Source organism: Asterias amurensis, chromosome 4 (genome assembly GCF_032118995.1).
Source record: "Asterias amurensis chromosome 4, ASM3211899v1".
Lineage (NCBI taxonomy): Eukaryota > Metazoa > Echinodermata > Asteroidea > Forcipulatida > Asteriidae > Asterias > Asterias amurensis.
Genome location: NC_092651.1, coordinates 1,149,362 through 1,176,942, shown reverse-complemented (window position 1 = coordinate 1,176,942; position 27,581 = coordinate 1,149,362). Strand labels below are relative to the sequence as shown.

Below are 27,581 nucleotides of genomic sequence, written 5' to 3'. Positions count from 1 at the left end.
TAACTGATCTCCCGTTTGCCAAGAATCATAATGGAATTGAAGTTACTACTAAGCAGCTTTATGAGGTAATTGAACCTTTAATCATTTAATATTTACCGTCTCTGCAGTTCCGACCCATAAATCCCTCTGCACATTCACATGTGTAGTTATATTCGCCTGGCAGTGTATGACATGTTGCACCGTTTTCGCAGAGCATAGGAACAGAGCAGGGATCAATTGGAAGTGCTGTATGGAAAGTAAAGCAATGAACCATTACTTCAAATAAACAATGAGTAGTTCTGAATTAAACTGAATAAACAAATTTTGGAGATTAAAAAAAAAAAAGTCAGCCTCATTGAGTTCCTTACTCATTTTGCAAAAGACAAGGTCTTAAGTTTTAGTATACTATGACTAGTGCTAAGTTAGGACTACCTTTGTGAAATCAACTCCAGGCTCTTTCTGCAATTTAACTTCATACCTAATTAAATTTTTCAACAGCAGAAGAATTATAAAAAGAGGGGTGCAATCAAAAAATCTTTTTTAAACTTCCACAAACTAATTTCCTCTTTTAACGAAGTGACTGGATATAAGTATCATTGGATGATAGCTCATTTGAGCCTTCTTTTATGTCCTTTGTGCATACAAACAAGCACGTAACAATATTTTAAGTTCTACAGATCATGGTAATTTGGACAATTGCATATTACGTCACTCCTTAACAAAGCGCCCTCACTTAGGCCAAAGGAGGCAAATCATTTTAGCCTTCCTTTATGTTCTTTGTGCATAAAAACAAGCACGTAACCTCAGCGTTCCTGTAGCAATTCGGGTTATGCAACGGATCTATATATATTTGTAAAAATCACAACGATAATAATGCTCTCCATTATATTCTATTTACAATAATGTACAATGCATTGCCAATTCTATAACTTACGATCTGAGCAGTCTTTGCCAATGAATGCACCTACACATGTACACTGAAAGTCTGTATTTTCACTTATAGGCTCACACACTCCATTGTTTTGACAAACACTCGGTGAAGCCAGACATGGATCCTCTGTAAAAAAACAAAATACACAACAAATCAACAAGTTGACCTGAATAGATGGGCAAAATGGAGAAAAACAATGGTAGCTTTAGTTTAGGTTGTAGGGTGTCATGGCCGAGCGGTTAAGAGCATCAAATTTGAATTATGGTGGTTAAGTCATCAGAGTTGGGGTTAAATCCCGATCATGACACACATGTCCTTGAGCAAGATGCTTTTACATTTGTTTCTCTTCACCCAGGGGAATAAATGGGTACATGCAAGAGTAGAGGTTAATTTTGTGTTTGAAAAAGCCTTCTGAGCAACACGTTAGCTCAGCGATAGTTGATTTTTAATCCAATCAGAATGTTTTTGTGCTCTTTTTAATGTTTTTCTGTCACAAATTTGTTGCCTGTGTGTACATATTTTTGATATAATAGGCCCCTAGTAATATTTTTAATGCCTTTTTTCGTAAACTGTACATTTTGGCTTTTAGCTGCTGTATTGCAGTGTTTTAATAAACCATGAATAATAATAATAATAATAATAATAATAATAATAATAATAATAATAGTATTGGCCCAATGACAGGGCACTAATTTAAAGTGCATTGATTTGTGTTGTAAAAATGCCCTATAAGAACTAGTTATTATTTATCAGTTTGGGTTGTGTTATTACCATTTTCACAGTGTGTGCCCATGAACCCACTAGCACAGTTACAGGTATACTCAGTGTTTGCAGGCGATGGGGTGCATACTGCTTCATTTAGACATGGTGCAGACACACATGGGTTCCCTGTAAAACAACAACACATCAATAAACAATGTTTAAAATCCCAGTGTTACAACTACTGCCAATAAACTTGTCAACTGATTTAGCAATCTTAACCCCAAAACAATAAATCAGACTATGAAATGTTCAGTGTCATTATTAATTGGTTAAATTCAGGAATGTACTTACATGTATTCTTGTCCATATGCTTCTTTAAAATTTGGCTAGAGTCGGATGCTTCACCTTAAAGGCAGTGGACACTATTGGTTATTACTCAAAATATTTATTGGCACAAAACCTTACTTGGTAACGAGTAATGGGGAGAGGTTGATAGTATAAAGCATTGTGAACAACAGCTCCCTCTGAAGTGACATAGTTTTGGAGAAAGAAGTAATTTTCCACGAATTTGATTTTGAGACCTCATAGTTTAGAACTTGAGGTCTCGAAATCAAGCATCTGAAAGCACACAACTTCGTGTGACAAGGGTGTTTTTTCTTTCATAGTTATCTCGCAACTCCGACGACCGATCGAGCTCAAATTTTCACAGGTTTGTTATTTTATGCATATATTGAGATACACCAGGTGAGAAGACTGGTCTTTGACAATTACCAATAGTGTACACTGTCTTTAACACACATGTTTAAATCCTCTCTTAAAGTTACCTGGAAGGTTTTTTTTGTCAAAATAAAGCTTTTGCCACTATGATATGTGCCTTAATGAGTGGAATATGAATAAACAGAAATAAAGAGAAAATGTGTAGTCTAGCCCCGTACACTATGTCTGGGTACCTCATCGGTATGATGCCTACGTACAGAACTCTGGTCACGGAGCAGACTGCACGCACTGTATGGCTGCTGTGCGGACGGTCCACTCGGATTACCCAGCACGTTGAATCGCATGCAGTGCCAACACAAGATATTGACGCTTGGTGCAAGCTAAAAAAATGCCCTCAAAGTTGAAACAATACCAAATTTTTTTCACGTTAGGCAGATGCTCCTTAAGGTTCGTCACATCTTTCAGGTACCTTCTTCTACTTCCCACTAGCTGGAAAAATTGTTGGGATGGCGTCATGTTTTAGAAAAGAACTTTTCTCTTTATGTCAAAACGTGTGGTGTATTCTGGATTTTCGAAGCACGATGGCGTGTTTGCTGCGCAGCGCTAGAAAAGACGTCGGACCGGACCACTTTGCAAACTGACCCCATCTTTACTTGTTTTGCTTCATCCAGTAGCAATACACCTGGTCGACATTGCCGGAAAAATGCAAGAAGTTTTTTTTTCTTCCAAACATACAAACTCACTACTGGGACTTGCATGTACTTGCACATACGTGTGTTTGATGTTAGATCGAGGCATATACCCTAATGTTTCCAGGTGACTTTAAGGCCTACTTGTTTTGCATTAGATTAAATTTTCAAAAAGCAAAAAAAGAACATGTTCAACCGCGTTTTCCTCAAAAATGTTCAATGGCATCTCCTGTTGAAAATCACACCAAACAAAACCAAATAGCAAGCGCCAATCCAAATTGGAGCTCCCACACATGGCGTATCATGAGTGATGACGTAACAGAATCTTTCTGAAAGCACTGGATAAAGGCTTTCAAAATGCTTATTTTCACACAACTAAAAATATTTATACTCATCTTTCAGCAAAACAGACTTTCAAGACAATAACATTATTACCGTTTTCACAGTTTTCACCCACAAAGTTTGGAAGGCAATCGCAAGAATAGCCAGTGAAATCACCATTCGGTTCACATAATCCATTGTTTTGACAAACATCTGCTGAAACACTACATGGATTTTCTATACAAAAAAACAAAAGACAAACATCTTATGAGCACCTTTTAAAAAACAAAATTTGACTCATCTGTAAACTGATGAAGGACCATCATTCACTCAAGAATATTCTTTCAACAAATGTTGTGTACAACCATATCAGTGAATTTTTCACTATCTACAAGTTAACAGATGTTAAATTTGCACCAGCGAGAAAGAATATGTTTTTTGCCCATATCGTTGGGGTACCTGCCGCTAAAATATAGAATTCGCACACCCTCCAGCCTAAGGCTAGTTTGGTTGTCTACTTGCAAGACATCTGCTCTAGCATTGCACAGTCACAAATTGAATTTGACTCAATTGATATGCCTGTGGATTTCTTTATTACAGAGCTTGGGAGAGTATTAAGTATACACAGAGCTTAATTCACATTATGTAAAGGCAAAATCCAAATATTAATAACAAAGTTCTTCATATAAGCCTGATCCACCCAAGCACATAATGCTTTTAGGTATATGGATTACATTAAATGTTGAAATAAACACTTTTTTAAAAGATAAAAATAATTTGACAGACATACGGTTTTCACAATTGGCTCCTTTGAAGTCAGGAGAGCATAAGCAGGTGAAGCCACTGTTTTCTGGTAATGGATCACAGGTTCCACCATTTTGGCACAGTTCAGAGGTTAGACATGGGTCAGGAGGAATACCTGTATTGGAAAGATGGTGAATGTTTCATAGTAACAAGAGATTTGTTATCAAAGTAGCAATAATACAGAAAATACAAGCCGGATCATCAACAGAAAGAAACCCACAACAGAAATTTTAATTTATAAATCACTTGTTTCGGATCAACAATTTTCTTACCAGTGACGCTAAAATGCCAAACATTTGATGCAAGTGCCTCTGAATCTAGACCACCAATAGCTGATCCAACAACAGCCCCTTCATCTGCAACAAAGTAATACTCTCCTGGATCCAATGGTGTGTTGACATTCATAGGTATTGCACCACTGCCACTGTTCCTATCAGGAAACACCAGCATATCTGATCCAAATGTATTGAAGACTTGAACAGGATTACTATCGTCAATGGAATTGAAGAGAGATATATAGCGAGCCTGCAAAGGCCTTTTCACCTAGAGAGGTAGCAGACACATTGAGAGAATTAGACACCGAATTGTCCTGATATCTTTTTTGTGTATCAAATAAACTTGTCCAAAACAAAATCTGAAAAATAAATGCTAGCTGATGATTTTATCCATCAAGATATAGGTGAGGATAAATTTATTTACAAGTTAAAGTTTGCTTTTAAATCTTGAAAAGCAACGTTAATTCACTTCAATCATTTCCAGATACTTGTTGTGTGTTTACCTTTTGTAATGGCAAAAAAATTTGTTTTGATGTAAAGCAAATAAATTTACACACATATATGGCAAAATAAATTGATTATTTAAGCACATTCAGTAGTATTAATTTACATCCAAGTAAGAACAAAATATTGAGAATTCACTACCTCTTGATTAAACACGATCTGAAAAAGGTCGAAATTTGGATCGACTGCTTCACCGACATTTGGAAGAACTTTATCCAAATCGATCTGTGGTGCAGTCACTGTAACATAATCACAACAATACAACACAACATATGAAAGTGTATGAAAGGTTGCAGTCAACTTTGTGAGTTTATCCAATACTACCATCTAGTAAACACATCTACATAAATTATATCTACTAGACACGTTTGGTAATTTCTCAAAATATGTATCAGCATAGAAAATTACTTGGTAATGAGCAACAGAGAGCTATTGATAGTACGTGTATAAAACATTATGAGAAACAACTCCTCTGAAGTAACATAGTTCTTGAGAAAGAGGTAACTTCTCACTGAAATATTTGAATCTGAAAAAGACTTCAGGCTTGAGGCTTTTCTCAAGCATCTGAAAGCACAACAATTAATTATGTAAAAGGGTGTTTTTGTTCATATCCTATCTTGCAATTTCAATCACAAATGTCTAAATGTGTGTTTTATTGATGACTGAATGTATGCCATTCACAATGTCAGAACTTATAATAAAGGGAATAAAACTAACACAGATTACTTACCATCAAATGCCACAGTAATGCAACGAATTTCAGAGGAGATTCTGCAATAAGAAGGACCATTTAAACAGCTTTAAAGTTCCAATTCATTTTTTTAAAAATTTTTAACTATTTTACCAAATTAAATGGTGGAATGACGCCCAGATAAAAGAAAATTTTAAAACCACTTTGAATTGATTATGTTCCTCACTTTTGAGTTTACAGTTTTTACGCTTTTACTTTTTGCACAAGGACAGCCTCATCTGAAATAAGTTATACATTTACCATCTTTGTGAATCTTTTACAAACTCGGAATTTGTTTATGGGAGTTGAGTAAAAAATCATAGGGCGATGTCACATGAGGAAGTTTGCAAGCAACCAGTTCAAGGCAGTCTCCATGAAGAAAGACACTACAGCTGTTCAAATATTTTTCTTGGGGATCGGGGGACAATGTTCAAAAAATTACTCATGTACTAATGAAGTGGGTCTGCAGCATGCACTGCAGTTGGTTGCCTCCAAGTTGCATTGTTGTGTTACAAGGCCCTTTAGGTTAAACACAAAGTGTCGGGTTTAAAAGCTAGTCAAAGTTGAGACCTACCCATTGGTCTGGTTACCATAGAAGCACATGGAATGGCTACCGGGTTGCTCAGCTCCCTGTATAAAGGTAACTTCAATTGAAGCCTCTCTATCGTTTATTGTGGTCAATTCTGTCTTTCTTGTGTTGAGTGGAGAGAGCGTCACAATGTCAGTAATGCTGTAGCAATAGACAAATTATTTTGCATCAGTTCATTGTATTAATTTGGGTCCCACATCATCAGTGGAAACCTCTGGGTTTTGCTTTTGTTAAAAACCCGTATTTTTTTGACAAATACCTCACTTGCTTTACTTTTGCTTACACTTTCACAACAATACACACACCATAACTTAAAAAATGCAACAAATTGTTCTCATTATAAAAAACAGCTGAATATCAACTTACGACTCCCCATCAGCAGAACTTCGTACAACGATAGTTATACTTCCAGACATACCAGCTTCTGTTGGTTGGGCAACTACAACAGTACCATATTCTGGGGTGTCAGGTACAAAGGTTGGTCTAGGTGCACATTGTTCATTATCAGTTCCATAGTACTCCAGCACAAACTGGAGGGGAACACTGCTCAAGGGGTTCGAAGAAGGCAATTGTCTGTCCTGTACCACCAAGGCAACAGCATATTGTGATCTGGAACCAGAAGCAGTCACCTGCAGAATGCAACCCTATAACCAAAATACTAAAGAGTAAGTTTGCATCAATGCTGTCTGTACCTTGTAAAAAAGGTACCTTTTACAGAAATAAAATATCTTGTAAAGGATAACACTAACAAAGAAAATAAAAGAAAAGGTATTTTAATAAATGAACTGAAATGATTGACCCCTTGCATGACCTGAAATGTACCTCAGCCCAATTCATGTCTACAATTTCGCCATTTTAAAAATCAATTTCTTTGTGCATATTTTGACTCCCAAAATGGAGGACAGGGGTGCGTTCCACTCGCGCAAACGACTCGCAACAGTTCGCACAAACGTTTTTTATCTTTGGAACGATTGGTGCGCATTACGCAATGTCAATATGGCGGCGCCCTGAAATGAAGATGGCGTGCACCGTACGTAGTGTTTTTTCAAACTTAGTTTTTGCTGTATGTAGTCCTCTTTTCTACATCATTTCTTCAACTAATTAACTTTGTTACTTTAAATCTTCATTATAAATCACCGAAAATACAATGTAATTATGTTTGTTAAAAAGAAAAAATATTGTATGCTTGTCCGCCATTTTAAAAACCACTCACCAACACCTCAGAAGTATGTTCAACTAAAGTTGCCAACGTTACCAACGGTGGCAGCACACTCCTCGTTCCACTCGAAATTGTTGGCAAACGTGCGCAACTATTGGAAACGTTTGCGCGAGTGGAACGCACCCCAGGATTACAAGTGTGTGTAAGTAGATGCACTGCGCAACAGGAATTGGGTCAGTTAAAGCCAGTGGACACTATTGGTAATTGTCAAAGACCAGTATTCTCACTTGCTGTGTCTCAACATATGCATAAAATAACAAACCTGTGAAAATTTGAGCTCGATTGGTCGTCGGAGTTGCGAGATAACTATGAAAGAAAAAAAACACCCTTGTCACACAAAGTTGTGTGCTTTCAGATGCTTGATTTTGAGACCTCAAGTTCTAAACTTGAGGTCTCGAAATCAAATTTGTAGAAAATTACTTCTTTCTCGAAAACTACTCCACTTCAGAGGGAGCCGTTTCTCACAATGTTTTATACTACCAACCTCTCCCCATTACTCGTTACCAAGTAAGGTTTTATGCTAATACTTGTTTTGAGTAATTACCAATAGTGTCCACTGCCTTTAAGTCTCAAACCAATTTTAAAGAAGACACATGTAAGGTACCTGAACAAGTTTATAATGTTGACTGCATTTAAAAGGATCAAAATCAAAGCTAACATCATTCATCAAAGAATTTAATGTCTGTAAATATGAGTCAACTAACTCTTTTTAAATAAAGATATACAATTGGCAAACAAATTAATTTGATATAAAATGCTTATTTCATCTTTAAGGAACATTATGTAAGTATATTGATTGATTTTTTCCAGCTTCTTTATAGAATTCTCCCCCCAAAATGAGGAACAAAAACAACAACAAAACTATAAATAAATTGATGCACGAAACCACAAAAAGGCTTATCCTTAGTGACAATAAAAGTTGTGTGGCTGATTTGTAAGATTGTTAAACATATAAATGTGATTTACCATAGCATTGTCTGGATTCAGCTCAATATTTGGCACACGAAAATCACACAGTGAGTGACACGAGTCTGCAATGTCATCCGGATTTGTTGCGAAGTGACATGACACATAATCTCTATCGGCATCTAACACTGTGATAGAAAAAAAAATGTAAAACTGATTAAAAATGGCAGCCTTCACTGCAACATAACTCAATTGTTGTAATCTCCAGACTGTCTTAAAATGAGCGTTTGCGACCATTTTAATTAATTTTTATTTATTGATTCTGGTTGTGAAGCCAAGCACTCTCAGAAAAGCGAACTTAATCAGTTTATTACCCAATAACCCAATGGAGAAAATGGAGAAAAGATAAGGAAGGAAGTTTCAGTTTTAGATGTGGGAGGAAAACCCACACAGTCAGGTAGGGATTAAAAATCCAAATCCACATAGGGTACCCCTGGTGGGATTTGAAGCAAGGACCTAGTGGAAGTGAAAATAAGTAATACTTAAAGCTGAATATCTTAATTGTGTAGTTACTTGGGATTCTGATGTTTTCTGTACATCCACGCTGTATTCGGACAACTGGGAACATTGTTGTTTTGGGTGAGGAGTTCAACAGTCCATTGTCCAACCGTGGTGAAAGATTGATGGCAGTCATGAGGCCATAGTTTCCTCCTGTTATATCATCTGCCCAACAGCATCCCTTATACCTGCCAATTGTTGAAATAGGAAACAACATAACCATTAGATTTACATGTATCAGAACTGATGTGTGGAATAGGATGTGTCTCCTTTACAAACGCATGCCAAAAATAATGTCACAAAGTACCAATATTATGCAAACCTTGAATATGCAGGAAGTCGGTTATAACAACTTTCCCATACACACAACACTAAATCACCTGTGAATGTCGAATACTACCAGTGGACAATCATGATCCTCCATATCAGAAATTATGAAAATACTCTGCTAACAGGGACACGCTGCCTTGGATGGGGCGAAATGGTCTATGAAATGGTCTATTGCATTGTTTTCCTAGCAGGGCATGCCATTTTATGGAGTAAAGTTTTTGACTCCATTAAAGTTGCTGACCATATTAATTAGCAAAGTAAAAGGAAAACCATGCAATTTTGAATCATGTTTGTGTGGATCATTATACACTGTACTACTGTTAAAACATCTTTCTAACTATATCGATTTCATAACAAATGGTTTACAAATGCTTTTCATGGACCAACTGGAACAATTCAAGCAACATGTCCCTTTAACGCCACGGCTACATGTAGGAGGTAATTTTAAAACTGGCATTTTTAAGGCAAACTAAAGAATTTGGGTTTGACATATGACTTTGTTTTAACCACCTCAACAAGTTACATCATCTCACAAACATACTTTTCAATCTAGCTAGAGTACAACTTAAATAAACTACCAAGGTGTTCAGTTTGAGAGAAATAGAACATACCAATCTAAAAAAAATAATGAAACACAATACTAACCCCACAAAGTACGAATCACTGGCTGTGCCTGGCACAGGGAAGCGTTGGGTTATACTGTTGACACCAGAGCTCCATACTGCACCAACATTATAATCTGTACAAACAAAATCTCTACCACCAGCCAAGGTGGTTTCTGGACACTCAACAGTACCAGAACCTTGACAGGTCATAACACCTCCACCATAGCGGGCTTTGGTATCAACTCTGTCTTGTGTGCAACGAACGCTGTCTGAACTTGAATCTTGCCATGACACTCGGTGAGAGATTACTACCTGCAATGAGAAAGGCAACAATCAGTTGTAATTTTTACTATTTGTAGGGGTTTGGGTGTTGTTGTTGTTGGGTTGTTTTTTTTTTGGTTTTTTTTTTTTTGGGGGGGGGGTTGGGGGGGTTTGGGGGTTTTTTTTTGGGGGGGGGGTAGTGGACAGATTTTATGAAGTGCAACACAAATTTACACTTACACTTAAGGTTTGATGGGAGTTTTAATATTGTAGGCTTATAAATGCCTTTTAACACCCCATACCCATTTTCAATTCAGGTATTTGTCGAAGCTGTTTTTGAACTGATTGGTTGTCTTGGCTTTGACCACTTTGGCTGGGAATCTATTCCAGTTATCTACAACTTGTTGTGTTTAGAAGTCTTTTCTGAGATTGAGCCCTTTGTTTAGCCTTTTTTTTGAAGAGCTTCATGTCATGGCCTCTTGTGTTAATAGTTTGTGAGAGTGTGAATAGACTGCTGGCATCTATATCCTCGAGCCCCGTAAGAATCTTAAAGGTTTCTATGCATGATGTAGACATGTAAACAAATATAGTATTGCCTACTACATAATCTTCCCTGCCCCAAAAAACTGAATAAAACTATTTTCCTACAGATGTCACAGATGTTGAGCAGTGTCCTTTGAAATCAAGCATCAAATAATGAATTGTATGATCTGGCAGTTATCGTTCCAACCAAGTGCAACCTTTGTCAAGTTGAAAGTGATTTTCACTCTTTTTTTCAATACCCGAATTCTGTTGTATACAAGTATGTCGAACTGTAGTTTTGTGTGCTTTTTAGAATGTTGTTGTAATTTTACATGGCCTACTGTGCAACATTTTTATGTGCTTTGTGCATTTTGATTTCCTAAAAATACCTCTCTGTTTTATTTCATACGGTTTACTTCAGTCCACGTAAAGTGCAGATAATGCAATGTTGCATTATTGTGCAACCAGTAGCGCAATAATGCAACTTTCGGTGTAAAAGTAGAAAAATTGAAGCTATGTTGAAAACTAGATGAAATACTGTCAATGTCTAATCAGCTTATGGTCTGAGGGTAAAATCAAACAACTTTATTGTTGTTTTAGGATAGTTGGGCTGGTTGGGGATGGGGTTGGGTACGGGTGGAGGATGGGGGAGGTGTTTAGGGGGGAGCTAATACTACACAGGAGAATAACGTCTAGTTTAAAGGTTTATTATTTTTTTTAAGCTACACAATTATATTCTGTATTTACATTGAGGTTTTAATTGTAATAAATTTCTTTATAATAAATACAATTATTTCTGAACATTGATAAGTTCTTTTTTGTCTTTATATTTATAATGAAGATTTAATCCCTTCTCTGTGAGCACAGGCCTTCTCGATCTGCGGCTCAAAATCTTTCCCCTGACTGGGCCGAAGGAATGGAACAAGTTACCTAAACTCATCAGGGAATCATCTTATACTCCCATTTTCAAGAAAAATCGCAAACCTACTTTTTCTGTCAGCCTCGTCATTAGTCCTTTGTTGTTTTGTGTTTCTTGTTTCTTTGCGTTGTTCTTGTTTATTGTTCAGCGCTTTGATCTTTGTTAAAGGCGCTATATAAATACCTATATTATTATTATTATAATTATCAACCCTCAAATTGTTTATTTTTTTCTAAGTTGGAGATTTCAAAAGTGTACATTTTCTAGGTTTCAACATTGAAAGAGCAATAAATAGTAATTATAAACTATAACTTGTGTTTAAAGTAAAGTTATTTCTAGACAAATTTACTGACAGTGGTTGAATGATTTAATTAAAATTTAAAATGACAAATTGCAAACTGCATGGTCACTTAAAATAATTCAAAATGTGTCTAAAATACAAAAAACACTTGAATAAAATTGCCTAACTGATCAAATCAAGTTTTGTTTATGGTAATGATAAATCAAGATTGCACAATATTAGTAAATCAAAGTGAAAAACATTTCTTGATTTTTTTTTATAAGTCTTTAAAAATCGACAAAAAATGTGACTTTCAAATCAAATGGAAGGCAGCAACTATAACAATGTTACACTTTTACAATTTAAATAATTACTTATATTAATAAGTCTTTATTTTCAAAATAATTACTGTACCTTCCTTTTTACTTGTTTACATTTGGTTGCAATCTACTGTTTTAAATCAAATATGTCAATGGGACGGGCCGGGATTAATTTGGCTTAGAGACCCGCCTGCACATCTCCCCCACTCACAACCTCCAAAATATTTTGGGTCCACCATGCACAACGAACTTGTCCAGCGTAAATCATCCCCCTGGTGAAAACAACACACCCCTGGCCACTACCTTTGTGCTGCCAGCGTCTCCCAAGAGATTTCATGTCCAATCTTCTTAGGCACATGACCCATTGTCTTGCCAGCGATGGGGTGAAAAATTCTGTACGGTGGACTAGCCTACTGATGCCTAGATGTTGGGTTGGTGTGGCATCGGCCGATCTAAAGTTTCAAACTACGGTAGCTTTGAACATAGACCAGCCTACCCTTGCCAAAGTTGTCACTATATTTACTTAGGTTCCCTGCTTTAATATAAAATACTCATCTACATACAAAATTTGTAATCCAAATTACTTCAGAAAAGACAAGGAGCAAGTTACTAAAACGGTTATTATTTACTAGGCTCTTCCAAGTCTCCCGCCATCTGTTTATGTTTCGCGCAATTCATAAATGGTCAGGCACGTCAATACATTTAAAAACTTAACATCGATAAAGTTTATATTTTATTAAATTTTAACATTAAAATATTAAATATAATTAAAAACTGTAGCATTATATTTTTATTGACTCTAAATGATGTTATTTTTAAAATTATAGTCGTTATAAATAAATAGCACTGGACGAGGATACAATCTGACACAGTAAAATGGTGATTTTCAAAAGCCATTTGTGCGAAAACGCACTGATAACTTTTTTGATTTGCACAGATAGAAAGTTGGGTAAGGAACTTAACGATACTATTATATGAATTTAACTATTCCAACAAAGCCTTTTTCGATTCCCTTTTTGTGCTTGAATGCAAGAGTTGCAGAATAGTGCAACTTTGAAGTAGTGCAATTCGCCAACGTTTCTCAATTCTGCTACTCAATGTTGCACAATAATGCAACATTGCATTATCTGCACTTTGCGCGGACTGACTTTAGATGACCTTTTTGTATTCCTTTAAACTTTAATGTAAACTGTTTTGTAATTCAGCCAGTAGGCTGCAATCAATAAGCAGTCTTTTTAATAAACCCTAATAATAATAATAAAATTGTGGTCAACAATAAATAGTCAACAGAAAGTTTGCTTTTCCAGAAACTGAAACTCAAAAGGGCACAGACATTTATAGACAGCAACTTTATTGATGAGGTGTTTTTTATTATTAAATACCAGTAATAATAGTGCTGCAATGACTCGAATATATAAGTGGCTTAAGTCCTCACTTAAAGATCCTGCCGGTTTACCATGTAAACTTTACCACCCTAAATGCAAACTGAATCATGTATGTAACTAAAAATGAGTGTTCACTAAAAGAACATGCAATGCATGCATGGATGGTGTTCTTAAATCTTATTCCTCCATGAACGCATATAGAGCTGTAGCCCACTTTGTTGGGCTGGAACACTTAACTCAACAGATGTCTCTCTTTAACATCATCATTTCCTCAAGTCAGATTCATCAATCATAGTTAAGAGAAAGGACGACCGAGTTTAAGAGAAAGGACAACCGATCGTTGTTAAAAACAAAAGAGAGCTATACTTCTTTTTTTTTTGCAACTGAACACCAAAACATTGGTATGTAGGTGGGTTTTTGTAGAGTCTCGTGTCTACCTAGTTGCGATAACAGAGATGTTTCACAGAGTCGCGGATACGAATCTGCATACAGATATCGAACAATACGCGTTCGCGTCAAGTGAGCTATGTAGTTTTGTTTCGCAAAATTCTAACGAATACCCTCAGCTAACTTACCCTCAGCTTGAGGCTGAAGAGGGCGCTAATAACCAAATGGCTGCACCCATGGACAATTAATCGCCATTTCTCTTTTTCGAAGCATGGTGGTTACAAATGTCCAACTACATCCATGTATGATACCTCTAGTCTAATTAAAAAATAACAATCCGCTACAAAAACATGAACAAAATAAACTCGTTATTTACTAATACGTGTATGGCGACAGATTCCCGTTTTGAGCGACTATTCTATTTCTAACTTGTTGTGTACAACGGTTATACATCACCACATGGACCTCCCAAAGGTGATGACCTATTATGACGTATCCATTCACGTAAGAGTTTCGGTGACTCTGCAAAACCTCTCTATTGTAACGTACGTTACGTTTACGTTATCGCAACTATAGTCTACCAAACACGAAACTAACAAACTATGCATCAGTATACCATAGACCGAGTAACTGGGGCGCTGTACTCCTTTTTTCGAAATTTTGACATACATTGACATTCTTTGTCATGTCGTCGAGTACAGCGCCCCAGTTTCTGGGTCTAATGCATCAGTTACTTTTACTTAGCATCTCTTTCTAACTAACCTTGGTTTGGTAGTATTTGTTAACAAAAGCATCCAATTGTTGTGCACATAAAACCTGGTTCAGGTACTTAAAACTATACTGACGATATTCCGATATAAATTATTACACTGCTGATTCGGTGTACACAACAGAGAGAGGCACGTGTGAATGTATTGACAAAAAGATAACATTAATGGTGCATTACAATAGCGCCCTCAGTAGTCAGGCTACACGAGGTTAGGGTGCGTGCTTTTATAGGGTGCGTTCGTTTAGCTCCCCTGGGTCTACCCCAGTGCTTGGCGTTTTTTTCCCATGACTAACGTGGGTAATTATCTGCACACATTCGTCCTGGGAAAAAAATAATCGCCACACACCGGGTCGACCCAGGGAAGCTAAACGAACGCACCCTGTGTAGAGCTATAGCTCTATCACAAAATAGTTGTTTGTTTGTTGAGGTGTTGGGGGTGTTTATTTATGCACAACAAAAATGAAAAAGTTGAAAATACATCAAATAACAGTTATTTTGGTACAGAATGTGGAGGTTACATCATCAGAGGTTTCATCGACCATTGATCTCCATTATACTGACTGAATAATGGAGATGTTCCGACATACTGTCGTTGTAATTGGTTAGTTTATGGTTCTGGATCAAAACGGTAGGCCTACTAAATGTTTGTGAAAATGCGGGATAAAATATATTATTAACATATCCCTCCTTACGTCAACAATATAATATTATTTATTAAAATAAGATACAGAAAATGAAGTTGAGGAAACATTTTTATAAACACCAACAGCTTTTTTTAAATAATATAAAAATTATTTTTTTAAATACCATACGGATCTTTGTTAAAACCGAATCAGACAGATTGTTGTTTGAGTCGGAAAATATGGCAGTCGATCGAGCCGTAGCCGTAGCTACATAGCTGTATCAAGGAGGTAGAATGGCTGTATTGAAACGACCGGTTGGTTGGTGGCAGCTAATTGTGACTAGACGAACGAGCCAAAAAGGCGGGGTCCATACGGCGGGGAAGCCGCGCCACCATCCAAGGCCATTACCCGTGGAGACCTAGGCTGGCCATATCAGTGCTGTTTATTCCCATAAATAATCGACCGGCCCGAACGACAATTGTTTTTGTTCGTTTAAAAAAAAATTGTGTTTGTACTTTCCCCCCTAGAGCCCTTCTTCAAACCCCGGCCTGAGCTTTGGCTTCGGCTTCGCAATAAAAAAGCTTGACAACATCAAAAAAGCTTGGATCCAGTGTCCCAGGGATACTCTGTCCGCCGGAGATTCTGCCCCCATAATGGGAAGTTACCCATGATGAGGATTCAAAAGAGTGTGCTTTTAGAAAAAGTCTGTACACATTTCGCCATTGGGGGGGGGGGGGGCACAGGAACTCCTGTCACATTGGATAAAGTGTGCCGGGTCTTTATCGCGCTTACCCTGTCAAGCGACCGGTATTTCATCATTCACAGTGTTCAAAATGATATAACTAACCTTTTTCAAGTTGTCTTGGCGGTCTTGCGCCAAGCAAAACAATATTATTTTAGTTCAAATAATATTTTAAAAATAATAAACCACACCTTGGAATACTTAGAATTTGAGTTAACCGTACCAGGCATTCATAATACTATAGTTCGGTATATGAATAGATCAATGCAGAGCAGTACGGATCACTGAATAGGGAACGCAGGGACAAACATACACCCACCAAACAAAAGTGTGTTTTTCTCGCCGCCCTTTTCTATAAGTCATAACTAAAGTTTTCAAACTCGTGACTGTGCGGTTTTAGTTTTTAGATTAAAAAATGTAACCAATACACTTTCGGTAAACAGCTTCTTTTTTTTTTGTATTACGAAATTGGCACTGTCGTTAGTGCTTTCAATGGGAAAGTTGTTTCTTCTAAATTGTTTGCTAAATAAAGGTATAACTAAAATAAATATGAAAAAAAAAAAATCCGCTAGGCATATGCCGGGCAAAATTTCATGGCTCTGCTTACCGTAGGCAAAGCAGTGAATTCCGAGCTTACGTCAAGCGGGGATTTTTTTGGCTTTATGCGCGTGTGGGACTGATATACCCAACAAACTATAGCCATGATTAAAAAAATAATAACAAAACAGGACTGTTAACAGATGCAGAGAGAGAATAGAGCATAATTTTTCTATGGAGATGCACTACTGACTTCCAATAATATTAACTTAAAATCAGGTTTACCCATGGGAAATTTTTGGGAAAAACCAAAATGGAGAAATTCACATGAACCAAAAAAGCATGAGTTCCCATCAACGGCCGATCATTATTTTGTAACAGGTCTACACCATGTTTAGTGCACTGGTCGTTGCAGATCGTGTCTTTTCGTTCAAAAAGCGGAAGAATTTTATACAACAGGTACTTTGGCCAAGGATGAAGTGGATTGGACCGATTAATGGGCCGCTATAGTTTTTCCCCAATCTGCTGACCCTGTAAACGGTGGCGATCAATGCTTTGCACATTTATAACTGTGGTATCAAAGTACTTGCATTTTCAGACAAAAAAATTGTTAACAGGGTCATTAATATAAATTACTGAAGAAGAAAAAAAAAGTTTTTACGACGTTAATTTATTTTACAATGTACACCGGAAATGTATGCCAGGGGCGTGCATTTTCAAGAGGGATCAGGCGTGTGATTTTCGCCTCCTCGAAATCAGGGCTGGGCGATGGAAATGGTGATCGCGACGAATTCACGGCGGTAAACAGAGCTTAAATTAGGCACAGGTATTTCGCGCTGATGTTCATTGGGACACACGCTGTCCATACGCCCAGATTAACGTTAAATTCCTCATGAGACAGTGTCTGTGGGTGAAATAATGGTTGCCCACAATAAAACAGTGTGTACAAGGTATATAGGCCTACGACGGGTTATTAATAGGTTTTTTTATAAAAAAAAAATACACAGGTATGTGTCGTCCCCCCTCATCCCTGCCTTTTTTGTTCTCTCTTTTTTTTCTCCCTCCTTTTTTTCTTTTGCCCGACAAAAAGGGGGGCGTGCGCCCCCCCCCCCACCCCCCTGCATGGATTCGCGCCTGTTAAACCATTCCGGGTTAGTGGGTAAAAAGAAATAACTGAGGAAAGAATAAAACTATCCAGCTGCCAAGATCGTACTATTCCTGATTAAGCTGCGAAGGAAAAACCATAGACAACTACCGATGTCGGAGATCTTTGATCTCAAATATCTGGCTCATTTTAAGGTTACATTACTTTGTCCATGGTTTGTACTTCATTTTTGTTTACATTGACTATTTTTTGACCTTTTTTACGACTAGTGTTGTCTGAAGCTTCATAGAACTGAAGCAGCTAGGAAATCGTTTAGTCCAAACAGCACATTGCACGACGCTAGGCCTGCATGCAAGCTTTGTATTTGAGACTGAGAGGGCTGCCCCTTTACAAAGGGCACAATAACAATACAACATTTTGAATATGAAAATTTTTCATGTATATAGATTTGTTGTATCTACATTTATATCGGTTTAAACAATCGAAAATTTCAAAATACCAAAGGCAATACGGTTTTTCAAAAAACAAAAAAATAAGAAGACATTTTCAAAATCCAAACTAGAGGATTTCAAAATCTGTACAAAGATACAACAGCAACAAGCTATGGGCTCCTGATAGTGTTCAGAATATACTCTTCACCTATAAAGGTATATTGGCAATATTTCCCTAAAATACAAGACTCTGCGTTTGTTTCGGCATTGGCTTTATCACAGAGTTATTTAACTATGCAATTTGGACTTACGTCTACTTCAGTCTGTTCAGCATTGTACCCAGCAATTCTCCAACTAATGCTTCCTCCTTTGTAATGGAAAGCTTCCACGGACAGACAGAGAAACAAAGTAATTGCAAACACCAGCAATTGCTGATCTGCCGGCCGCGCCATCATTTACAACCCGGTCGCGGACTGCGGACTTCTGAGAGAGTCTTTTACTCACGATAGCGCCAATAACAAAGTTATGAGTTCAAAAGCAAACTCACATTTATTTTTGTAGTGTATAAAACATATTTTATAATACAAAAAGTCATTGCAGGGGCCGGTCAGCAAGACCCACAATGAATGCTCAGTGAAGTGTGAACGCGAACGATGGATGACTTTGAATAGAAAGCACGAGTGGATGACTTTGAATAGAATAACTGCACACAGTACACCCTTCAGAAGAATTTATTTTGGCAAATTGCAAAAGAAGTTGTGACAAAACCTTGGTCGAATATTTGCTTTCAAATTTATTAACATAAAACCTTCCTCTGAGGTGACATATTTTTATGCGCCAAAACCACATTTAGCTTCGAAGCCTTCTTCACATTTTGAAATAGATTTTGATAAAAGTTTTAAGTAAAGATTTGCACAGCAAATTTCAACAAAAAGCATCCATTAACACCGGCTCATTCAATTTCGTTTGAAAATGAGCTTGTTGCATTCAACAGTCTTTATATTCTGCGTAATTCACTTTCAGCAGTTCAGATTCACTGGTCAAAAAGGCTCAATTCAAATAATTAGATCGATGAGAGCATTCAATTTTGTTAGAGAGGCATGGTCATCAATGAGCAAACGTTTTTTCCTCTCAGTGTGTGCATTCAAATTCGTTTGATCGTGCTTTCTGAATCGATATTTTAAGGAGTTCACTTCTATACACCAATTTTGCGTCCTCCAAGTATTATTGAACGATTTAAACGAAATTGTGGCTGCCCGTGGTAAGTATTCCAGAGGAGTGAATTAGATTGAGGAGGTTTATTGAAGCATTTGAGATTAACCAATTAATAATCTACAGCATTAAAGGCAGTGGACACTATTGGTGATTGTCAAAGACTAGCCTTCACAGTTGGTGTATCTCAACATATGCATAAAATAACTAACTTGTGAAAATTTGAGCTCAATCGGTCATTGAAGTTTCGAGATAATAATGAAAGAAAAAACACCCTTGTCACACGAAGTTGTGTGCGTTTAGATGGTTGATTTCGAGACCTCAAGTTCTAAATCTGAGGTCTCGAAATCAAATTCGTGGAAAATTACTTCTTTTCTCGAAAACTACTTCACTTCAGAGGGAGCTGTTTCTCACAATGTTTTATTCAATCAACCTCTCCCCATTACTTGTCACCAAGAAAGGTTCTATGCTAATAATTATTTTGAGTAATTACCAATAGTGTACACTGCCTTTAAGGCAAAATACTTTGCTTTCATTTCAATTACATGTCAGTATTGACTTGTGGACAGTCTTCTCCGTGTACATCTTGAGGGCCTAACGAATTTTAACATAAATCATAGGGAAACAAAACCAAATAAACAATTATTGCAATTTAAAGACACAACAGGATAACAATTATGAAGCTATACTGTGAACAACACGGACACACCTCTAATGCCAAAAAAAAAAAAAAAAAAACTTAAATGAGTGAAAGAACAAGAAAACGCATAGCATAAAATTTGTGAGATGAGATCTTCCATGAGTTTGTTTTAGGTTTCATTATTTGTAACCAGGTGCTAGTGGAAATTCAACTTTATAAAAACATGCTCAAAGTGTAGTTGGTTAATGCCACACTGCAAAAACGTTGGTCAAATCATTTGTTGGGCAAAGTAACTTCAACAATTATTGGTCGATAATTGCCCAACAAAACAAATAATTGGTCTTGTTGGGCAAACATTTTGTTTGCCCATTCTTTGTTTAAAAAGCGGAACAAAAAATGGGCAAGTGTTGGGAAAATATTTCGTAATCTGAATTCATCATAACTGTTGGTTACACTTTTGCTTATTTATTGGGCAACTTTTTGGTAATCTCGATTGTTGGTTAAAATTATGCACATTAGTTGGTCAAAATCGTCCAATCATGCGCACTACGATTAAAGAGTTGCCAAAAAGTTGGGCATTAAAGGAACACGTTGCCTTGGATCGGTCGAGTTGGTCTTTGAAAAGCGTTTGTAACCGTTTTTTATAAAATGCATATGGTTAGAAAGATGTTGTAAAAGTAGAATACAATGATCCACACAAACATGCCTCGAAATTGCGTGGTTTTCCTTTTACCTCGTCGACTAACACGTCGGCCATTTATGGGGGTCAAAATTTTGACTCCCATAAATGGCCGACCATGTTAGTTCGCACAGTAACAGGAAAACCACGCAATTTCAAGGCAAACTTGTGTGGATCATTGTATTCTACTTTTAAAACATCTTTCCAACAATATGCATTTTATAAAAAACGGTTACAAACGCTTTTGTTTTGACCAACTCGTCCGATCCAAGGCAACGTGTTCCTTTAAACAGTAGAACAAAGATAATTATTTTCAAACATGGCGAGTGGAGGAGTGGCTGTGACGAGCGGGGTTGTCCAGTGGATATAGATCCAATTTGAAGGTGAGTTTTTAACTAAATATGAAGTTGTGTTTACTATTCAGTCGTACATATAGTCGTGACAATTGCAGAGCGAGCAACACATTGACACTACTGTGATAGTTTCACTTTTATCATGCCATTATGTGCAACGCCGGTTGTGGCATGTATGCGTGGTTGTTGTGTTGCTTTGTGTATGAAATACATTCATGGAACTATCACTGCATTGCTTGCGCTGCAACTGTCACGACTGTGTACAACTGAACAGGAAACAAACTTTATTTAGTTAAAAACTAACCTTCCAAAGCATCTACAAACCACTGAGCACCCTCACGATTTTGAGAGAGATGCCAAGGTCACAACTCACCACCGTTTGCCATCGTGGAAAATATATTTTATATGCCTGGTTGTATGACGTATCACAGGAGAAACTGTAAATCAAAGGGTTAAATACATTCACCATTTGTTGGATAACACCGAAAATGGTTAAACGTTTTAACTAGATCATGAATAAAATCATCGCCCAATAAGTGGGTAATTGATAATTATTAAATACCCAGAAAATGGGTAAACAAAAAATTACCCAACTGTTGGTTACCAAAATATACCCAACTATTGATGATGAAATATTACCCAATTATTTGGCAATCAGAGCGCCCAACTTTGATGGGTAATACTTTGCCCAAAAGTTGGAGGAGTTCACTATTCGCCCTTAAATTAGCCTTGATCAAGGCTGTTGACGTATTGTTCCCCGGCCCGGTTCGCGGCACACGCATGCAGTGCATACACAAATGTACATTACCATACATTGTACAGCGAGAACAGTATAGTGTAGTCGTGAGAACGGTCGTGTCTTTGTATTTTCAACCTCATGAGGTACCCAAGTACCGTAAGTGTACCGTATACAGATGATACATGTACATGTACAGTAAGTATGTGTACATACGCTGTAGTACACGTATTATATGCACTGTGTTATGTATGGGGGTGCGCTGGCGGAATTCAGTGATGGGGACTGGGATTTTGCAGATCGCGGCTGGCTGTAGCGCCTTGATCAAGGCTACCCTTAAATGGGTAAAAAGTTGGGCATTTTTTTACCCAATTTTTTTACAGTGCAATAAGAATGACCGATACGAATCTGTGGGAAGAACGAAGTCATGGCTTGCACGACAAAGAAAATCGTGCATTCATCTTTTTAAGGGATCCTTGAGTGGATTATGGAGGGGATCAGCATGAATTTGAATGCGTTCATAAAATTAATGCGTTTTTTTTATTTGCCGGCAGAAGCTATGAACATTGTGTGAGTTTATGCATCCCAATGGCATGTCAACAATTCTCTTGTTCATTTATAATTTGTCTACATTGTAATTATAATAATTCCATTCGGGCAGACAAATATTTCGAAGCTAATAGTACACATTATATTTCTCCTGAGTCACTAATAACGTTCACAGTGTACGCGAAGCAAAGGCCCGCTTTAAGTTGCGTTTGGGATGAACAAAGTATGTTTACAGGAAGCGCCTAATTCGTCTTGTTTGTCAACATGCTTATTTATAAATAAAATCAGGAAAAGTCACCAAAAAGTTAAAGTTGAATAAGAGAAACAGGAACAAACTGTCATGCCATGGTATCTTCTCTATTCATCCACGTTTGGCGAGATGTCCGTATCAACCACATCTCTAGTCGCAGCATTTACAAAAGTAAACTATCGTGGAAATTTGAATATAAAAAAAAATCCATTTGGGAATTGACAATTCATTTGTTTCCACATATATGTTTTTTTCGGATGACTAAATAAAAAAATGATAACAACTTTAAGAACAACACTGAGAAATATTTGACACTATCCCCCTTTCCATTTTGTTGTTATAATATTGAACGCCATATCGATTGTTTCCTTTATTCGTGTTTACTTGGGCATAATAATATAGGCGAGGCCCAAAAGTTGACCCAGCCGTGCCACCAACGATCGTGTTACAAATGACTTCTATGCCCTACATAGTAATAGGCTGATTTGTAGAAACCGCTTTTTCGTGATTTGTATTATAAACCCTTTTTCGTGAAAAAAAAACCTACTCAAAAAACTGAATGTTTAGCATAAACCTTACTTGGTATAACGAGTAATCGGGAGAGGTTGATAGTATAAAACATTGTGAGAAACGGCTCCCTCTGAAGTGACGCAGTTTTCTAGAAAGACTGAATTCTCCATGAATTTGATTTCGAGACCTCAGAATTAGATTTTGAGGAATCGAAATCAAGCATCTAAAAGCACACAACCTAATGTGACAAGGGTGTTTTTTCTTTCATTATTATCTCGCAACTTCGACGACCAATTGAGCTCAAATTTTCACAGGTTTGTGATTGTATGCACATGTTGAGATACACCACCATGAGTGAGAAGACTGGTATTTGACAACTACCAAAAGTGTCCAGTGTCTTTCATACTCAGATTGAAAGAAACAGCAACACATTTTCCCGTCACGATAGATTTTTACGGAAGCCCATTGGTGCCACTTTGCGTTTCTCTTAAACGTTGTTCCGTACATTTTAATAAGTGAAATGCAATGACTCATACTAACAAAAAACATTTTGTTGTTAACAAAACATCTGCAACATGTAATGGGGTTTTATAGAAAGCCGGATACCGGCACACGAGGCATGTATACAATTCATAGTGTATAGAGCTTGGCCAATCGTACTTATACCGGCACACCTAGGCATGTATACAATTCATAGTGTATATAGCTTGGCCAATCGTAGTGTATGTGAGCAGCATACGGATACAATAATTTTGTATTGTTTGTTATAACAATTTATAGTAAGGTCATGCACATTTCAGGTTTGTTGGGAAGGCGTGAGATAACTTTTGTAGGAGCACTAATGTTAGTAATGCGGAAAGTTCATTTGCACTAAAATCTGGTTTTCTGTATGGCGGCCAAACACCGAGGAGGGCAAACAAAACAAAAAACCATACCCCCGCCCAACCAACAAACAAATTGATTGCCATCTATGAAAGTCGCACTAGTACAGTATTGCTCGTCGTTTCACTCTTGATGCAGCCAGATGCAGCGCCATCTTGCGTCAATGTATAACATGCCTTTTGGTGTCAGTCCATTTATTTTATTTTAACATTCCCGTCATCTAATTTTGATAATTATAATAATAATACCAAAACTTGTATAGTGCCCTAATCATGTGTAAACATGCTCTAGGGCGATGAACCTCATCCACTTTCTCCATTAATGAATTGATTTATATTGTATCAAGTAAATTCGGTTGCTTGGTGCATTTTAATGTGAGGTTGCCCATGTCTGTGCATTGAAATTTGAAGATATGCATATGACTCATAAAAAGGTAAATTGTTCTACAAGTACAAGTAAAAATACAAACAACTTCGAAGTTTGTTGATGTGCTTTTGTTTGTCACATTGGATTTCTTTTGAAACGTTACCTCTAAAAGTGATTTCCTGATTAGAATAAAAATGGCAATTTAACTTACTAAGAATACAAATCCAAGTGTTGCTTTTAAACTAGTTTCAATAAGAAAGAAATAATTACTTTGAAAAAAAATTAACTGCATATAATGCACCGCCCCCCCCCTCCTCCCCCCCCCCAAAAAAATACACCAACCAAATAGAGGACATCTGAGACCGTGACACCACATACTCAGATTCTGGTGTTACAGCAGAGTGTGGGGAGCTAAGTCAAAGTCGTGACACAAGTTGGGGGGTTGCAGACACGACTGCTATTTAAAGCCCGGCGGTCCTGTGTGTTGTATTATTGCGTGTGAAAGAACCCATTGCAAAAAATCGTAAAGACTGTCTGCCTTCGGTCATAATTTTCCAGGTTTGATTGGCTGCATATTTCGCCACAGCACCTTGCAAATATCGCTGCGAAAGGAGATTTGTGACGTCAAATTCAGGTAAAATTTGCTTCGCATTCACTTCCCATGAATGAAGTATGAACCGGCCTACACTACTCTTTTATATAGTTAGTAAGTAAAAGTAGCCTACATTTGTTTAGTTTACGACAAACGGTTTCAAAAATGAAAAAAAAAAGATTTTGAAAACCTTGTTTGTTATAAGACATAGATAGATAGGGGCCTACCATCCATAGACCCCTTTACAGATAGGAAAAAACAATGCATTCTGGGATAGAATGCAATGTTTTGCGATGTTCGTCACGCATAAAACATGCATAGCTTACTCGCAAACTCTCCCAAAATGCATCATAACCACCACTTCCAGCCTAGGCCTAGCTTTCCCCTAGCTGTTTGGTAGACGTGTTGGTAGGCTATAATTTTTAACAAAATACATGTGGATATTGATTTGAAAATGAAAGTCTTACCTTAAATTATCTTGCTACCGTGCTTCTTTTTTACTAATTCGTTGCACTGCAGTTGAGTTAATGAAAAGGACTGGCAGTTGGCATTCTTCATTCCTGACTGAGAAGAAAGTTTACGTTTCTTTTTTGACAAAAAGGCTCCCGAGAAAGCTACCAACAGAATGAAGCCACAGTTCTCAAGGAAAATGCAACATCAAAACGAAAATGAGACAGATTACGCAAGCTCGAAGTATAAAAAGCTAAAAATCCTCACCCGACTCGTATCTCGACTTCCCATGTTGACGTGTGACAGCTTGAGAAAACTGGTCCGACTATCCATTTGAAATACATACCATACAGCCCTTTTTTAAATAAATTAAATGTAGGCCTAACAGTTTTCAAGTCAACAAAGGTGGCAAATAATGCGTAATCTTTGAGTCTCTACATATCCAGGTAAATCCAGGTATCCAGATAATTTAGTCTAACGTCTCAGAGTTTTCTTGACGTGTTGTCATAGCGGAGGTGAGCAGACGACTTTTGACAATTCTCATAATTTCACAAGTTTTTGCACATGGTCTTTCAGCCTCGTTCGTAAACATCATTTTGCTAAATTGACAAAATATTTGTAACAACAGATAAACAGTCGAAATTATTTTAAAAAGTAAACTAATTCAACCTCAACAAAATTATTTTGGAAAGCTTTTTTTAAATACTTATCAAATAAATGTAAAACAAACAAAAATTAAACCTAACTTTATTATGAAAATCGTCAATTTAAAAACCTGACTGCAGTCACGTGTCAAAACACGTCAACCTTGTCCCCGTTTTCTATTCGCTCGTCCCCATTGTTTTTTACATTATGCCACTGCCCAAGTATACACAGATAGGCCGTGTCCGAAAGGACGACTTCGGCTACAGCTACGTCTAGATCAGCGCGTCTAACAGTGTTAAAGAATAGGCAGACGCGCGCGATCTAGCCGTAGCTGTAGCCGAAGTCGCCGTTTCGGTGAGGGTGGGAAGGGCGGGGAAGGAGGAGGCTCGATCTTGGAGGGTAAATTTAGGGGGAAAGGGCAGGGGCGGGAGGATCGATCTTGGAGGGGTAATTTTATTATAATTTTTAACCACTCTGATAAAATCAATTTCTTTGACATTTGCATGGCATTGTAATGACATACCTTAACTTTCAAAGATTTGTTGACTTTTGTATCAACAATTTGTACATGTGGACAAAACTGAAATGTTATATGAAATTGATTCCACAAATCATCTATTATAATAGAAAAGAAAGAAACAAAGACACATAATTCAATCTTGCACACTTTTCGAATGTTTATTCGGTGAGGCCTTCAACGTTTATAACATCATTAGCGGCTGTTCCACATTTCAATTCTTATATGAAAGTGGCCATAAAATCAGCCATTTCCCTTTCTCATCATCATTCAACAAGAGAAAAAAAGGAAATATTATCATACACAGTAATATGTACACAGAAAAAAAACACTGGCAAAGAGATAACTTTGAGACCTTCGTTAAACGTTACAGCCAAAACAAATAATGTTGCGTCTATTGTATGAGTGCAACTATAAGGCTTAAATATATGTGTTCTGTTGTCTATTTTTTGTCTTATTTCAATGTCATATTCTTAACATTTATTTCACGTATTCCAGTACAATTCTCCCTTTTGTTTGGACATATTAAATATTCTTTAAAAGTCAGGCCCTCATCATTAAGCATTCAACAAAATTCTATTTGAACCAAATACAATAATTACAATTTGTCAATAAAAAATAATTTAAAAAATAATTTATAATCCCAACTGTATGTTTCTAACTTAGTTTTTACTTTTGTTTCCATCATCAATCTGTTCAATTCTGACCCAAATTATTGTTACTTGTGGTAATTTCTCTTGGCAAAAAGACAGACATGTACATCATATGGAAGCATTTGGAGTTAAATGAAGACAACTACTGAGCTTTGAAAGTAAATGGATATAGAATAATAGTAATGAAAGACGATTTTCAGATTAACGTCAGTTCAAAGACAAACAATTTTTCCAGTTTACAGACATTCAAATTAGGTTGATTGGAATTTCACAGGGCAAATAGAATTGATCCCCCTCCCCCCCCCAAAAAAAATATATATATATATAAAAATAATATTAACAATAATAATAAATAAATAAATGAAAAAAATAAATACATAAATTAATCCACCTTGTACTTATTTAAG

The 27,581-nt window shown here is 36.9% G+C and overlaps 1 protein-coding gene across 1 annotated transcript in view; it reads right to left on the bottom strand.

Moving 5' to 3' along the window:
- Positions 1 to 18,643, bottom strand: part of LOC139936154 (IgGFc-binding protein-like) — a 103,255-nt gene extending 84,612 nt beyond the window's left edge. Inside the window, exons 1-14 of the mRNA XM_071930900.1 lie at positions 18,452 to 18,643; positions 9,900 to 10,171; positions 8,940 to 9,112; positions 8,427 to 8,554; positions 6,608 to 6,885; positions 6,227 to 6,382; positions 5,653 to 5,693; positions 5,064 to 5,161; positions 4,416 to 4,686; positions 4,130 to 4,258; positions 3,454 to 3,576; positions 1,682 to 1,798; positions 914 to 1,036; positions 97 to 225 (exon numbers count right to left, since the gene is read on the bottom strand). Of these exons, the coding sequence (XP_071787001.1) occupies positions 97 to 225; positions 914 to 1,036; positions 1,682 to 1,798; positions 3,454 to 3,576; positions 4,130 to 4,258; positions 4,416 to 4,686; positions 5,064 to 5,161; positions 5,653 to 5,693; positions 6,227 to 6,382; positions 6,608 to 6,885; positions 8,427 to 8,554; positions 8,940 to 9,112; positions 9,900 to 10,171; positions 18,452 to 18,595 (2,182 nt within the window). The 5' untranslated portion in view covers positions 18,596 to 18,643. The remainder of the gene's footprint in view (positions 1 to 96; positions 226 to 913; positions 1,037 to 1,681; positions 1,799 to 3,453; positions 3,577 to 4,129; positions 4,259 to 4,415; positions 4,687 to 5,063; positions 5,162 to 5,652; positions 5,694 to 6,226; positions 6,383 to 6,607; positions 6,886 to 8,426; positions 8,555 to 8,939; positions 9,113 to 9,899; positions 10,172 to 18,451) is intronic.
- Between the last annotated feature and the right edge of the window lie 8,938 nt (positions 18,644 to 27,581).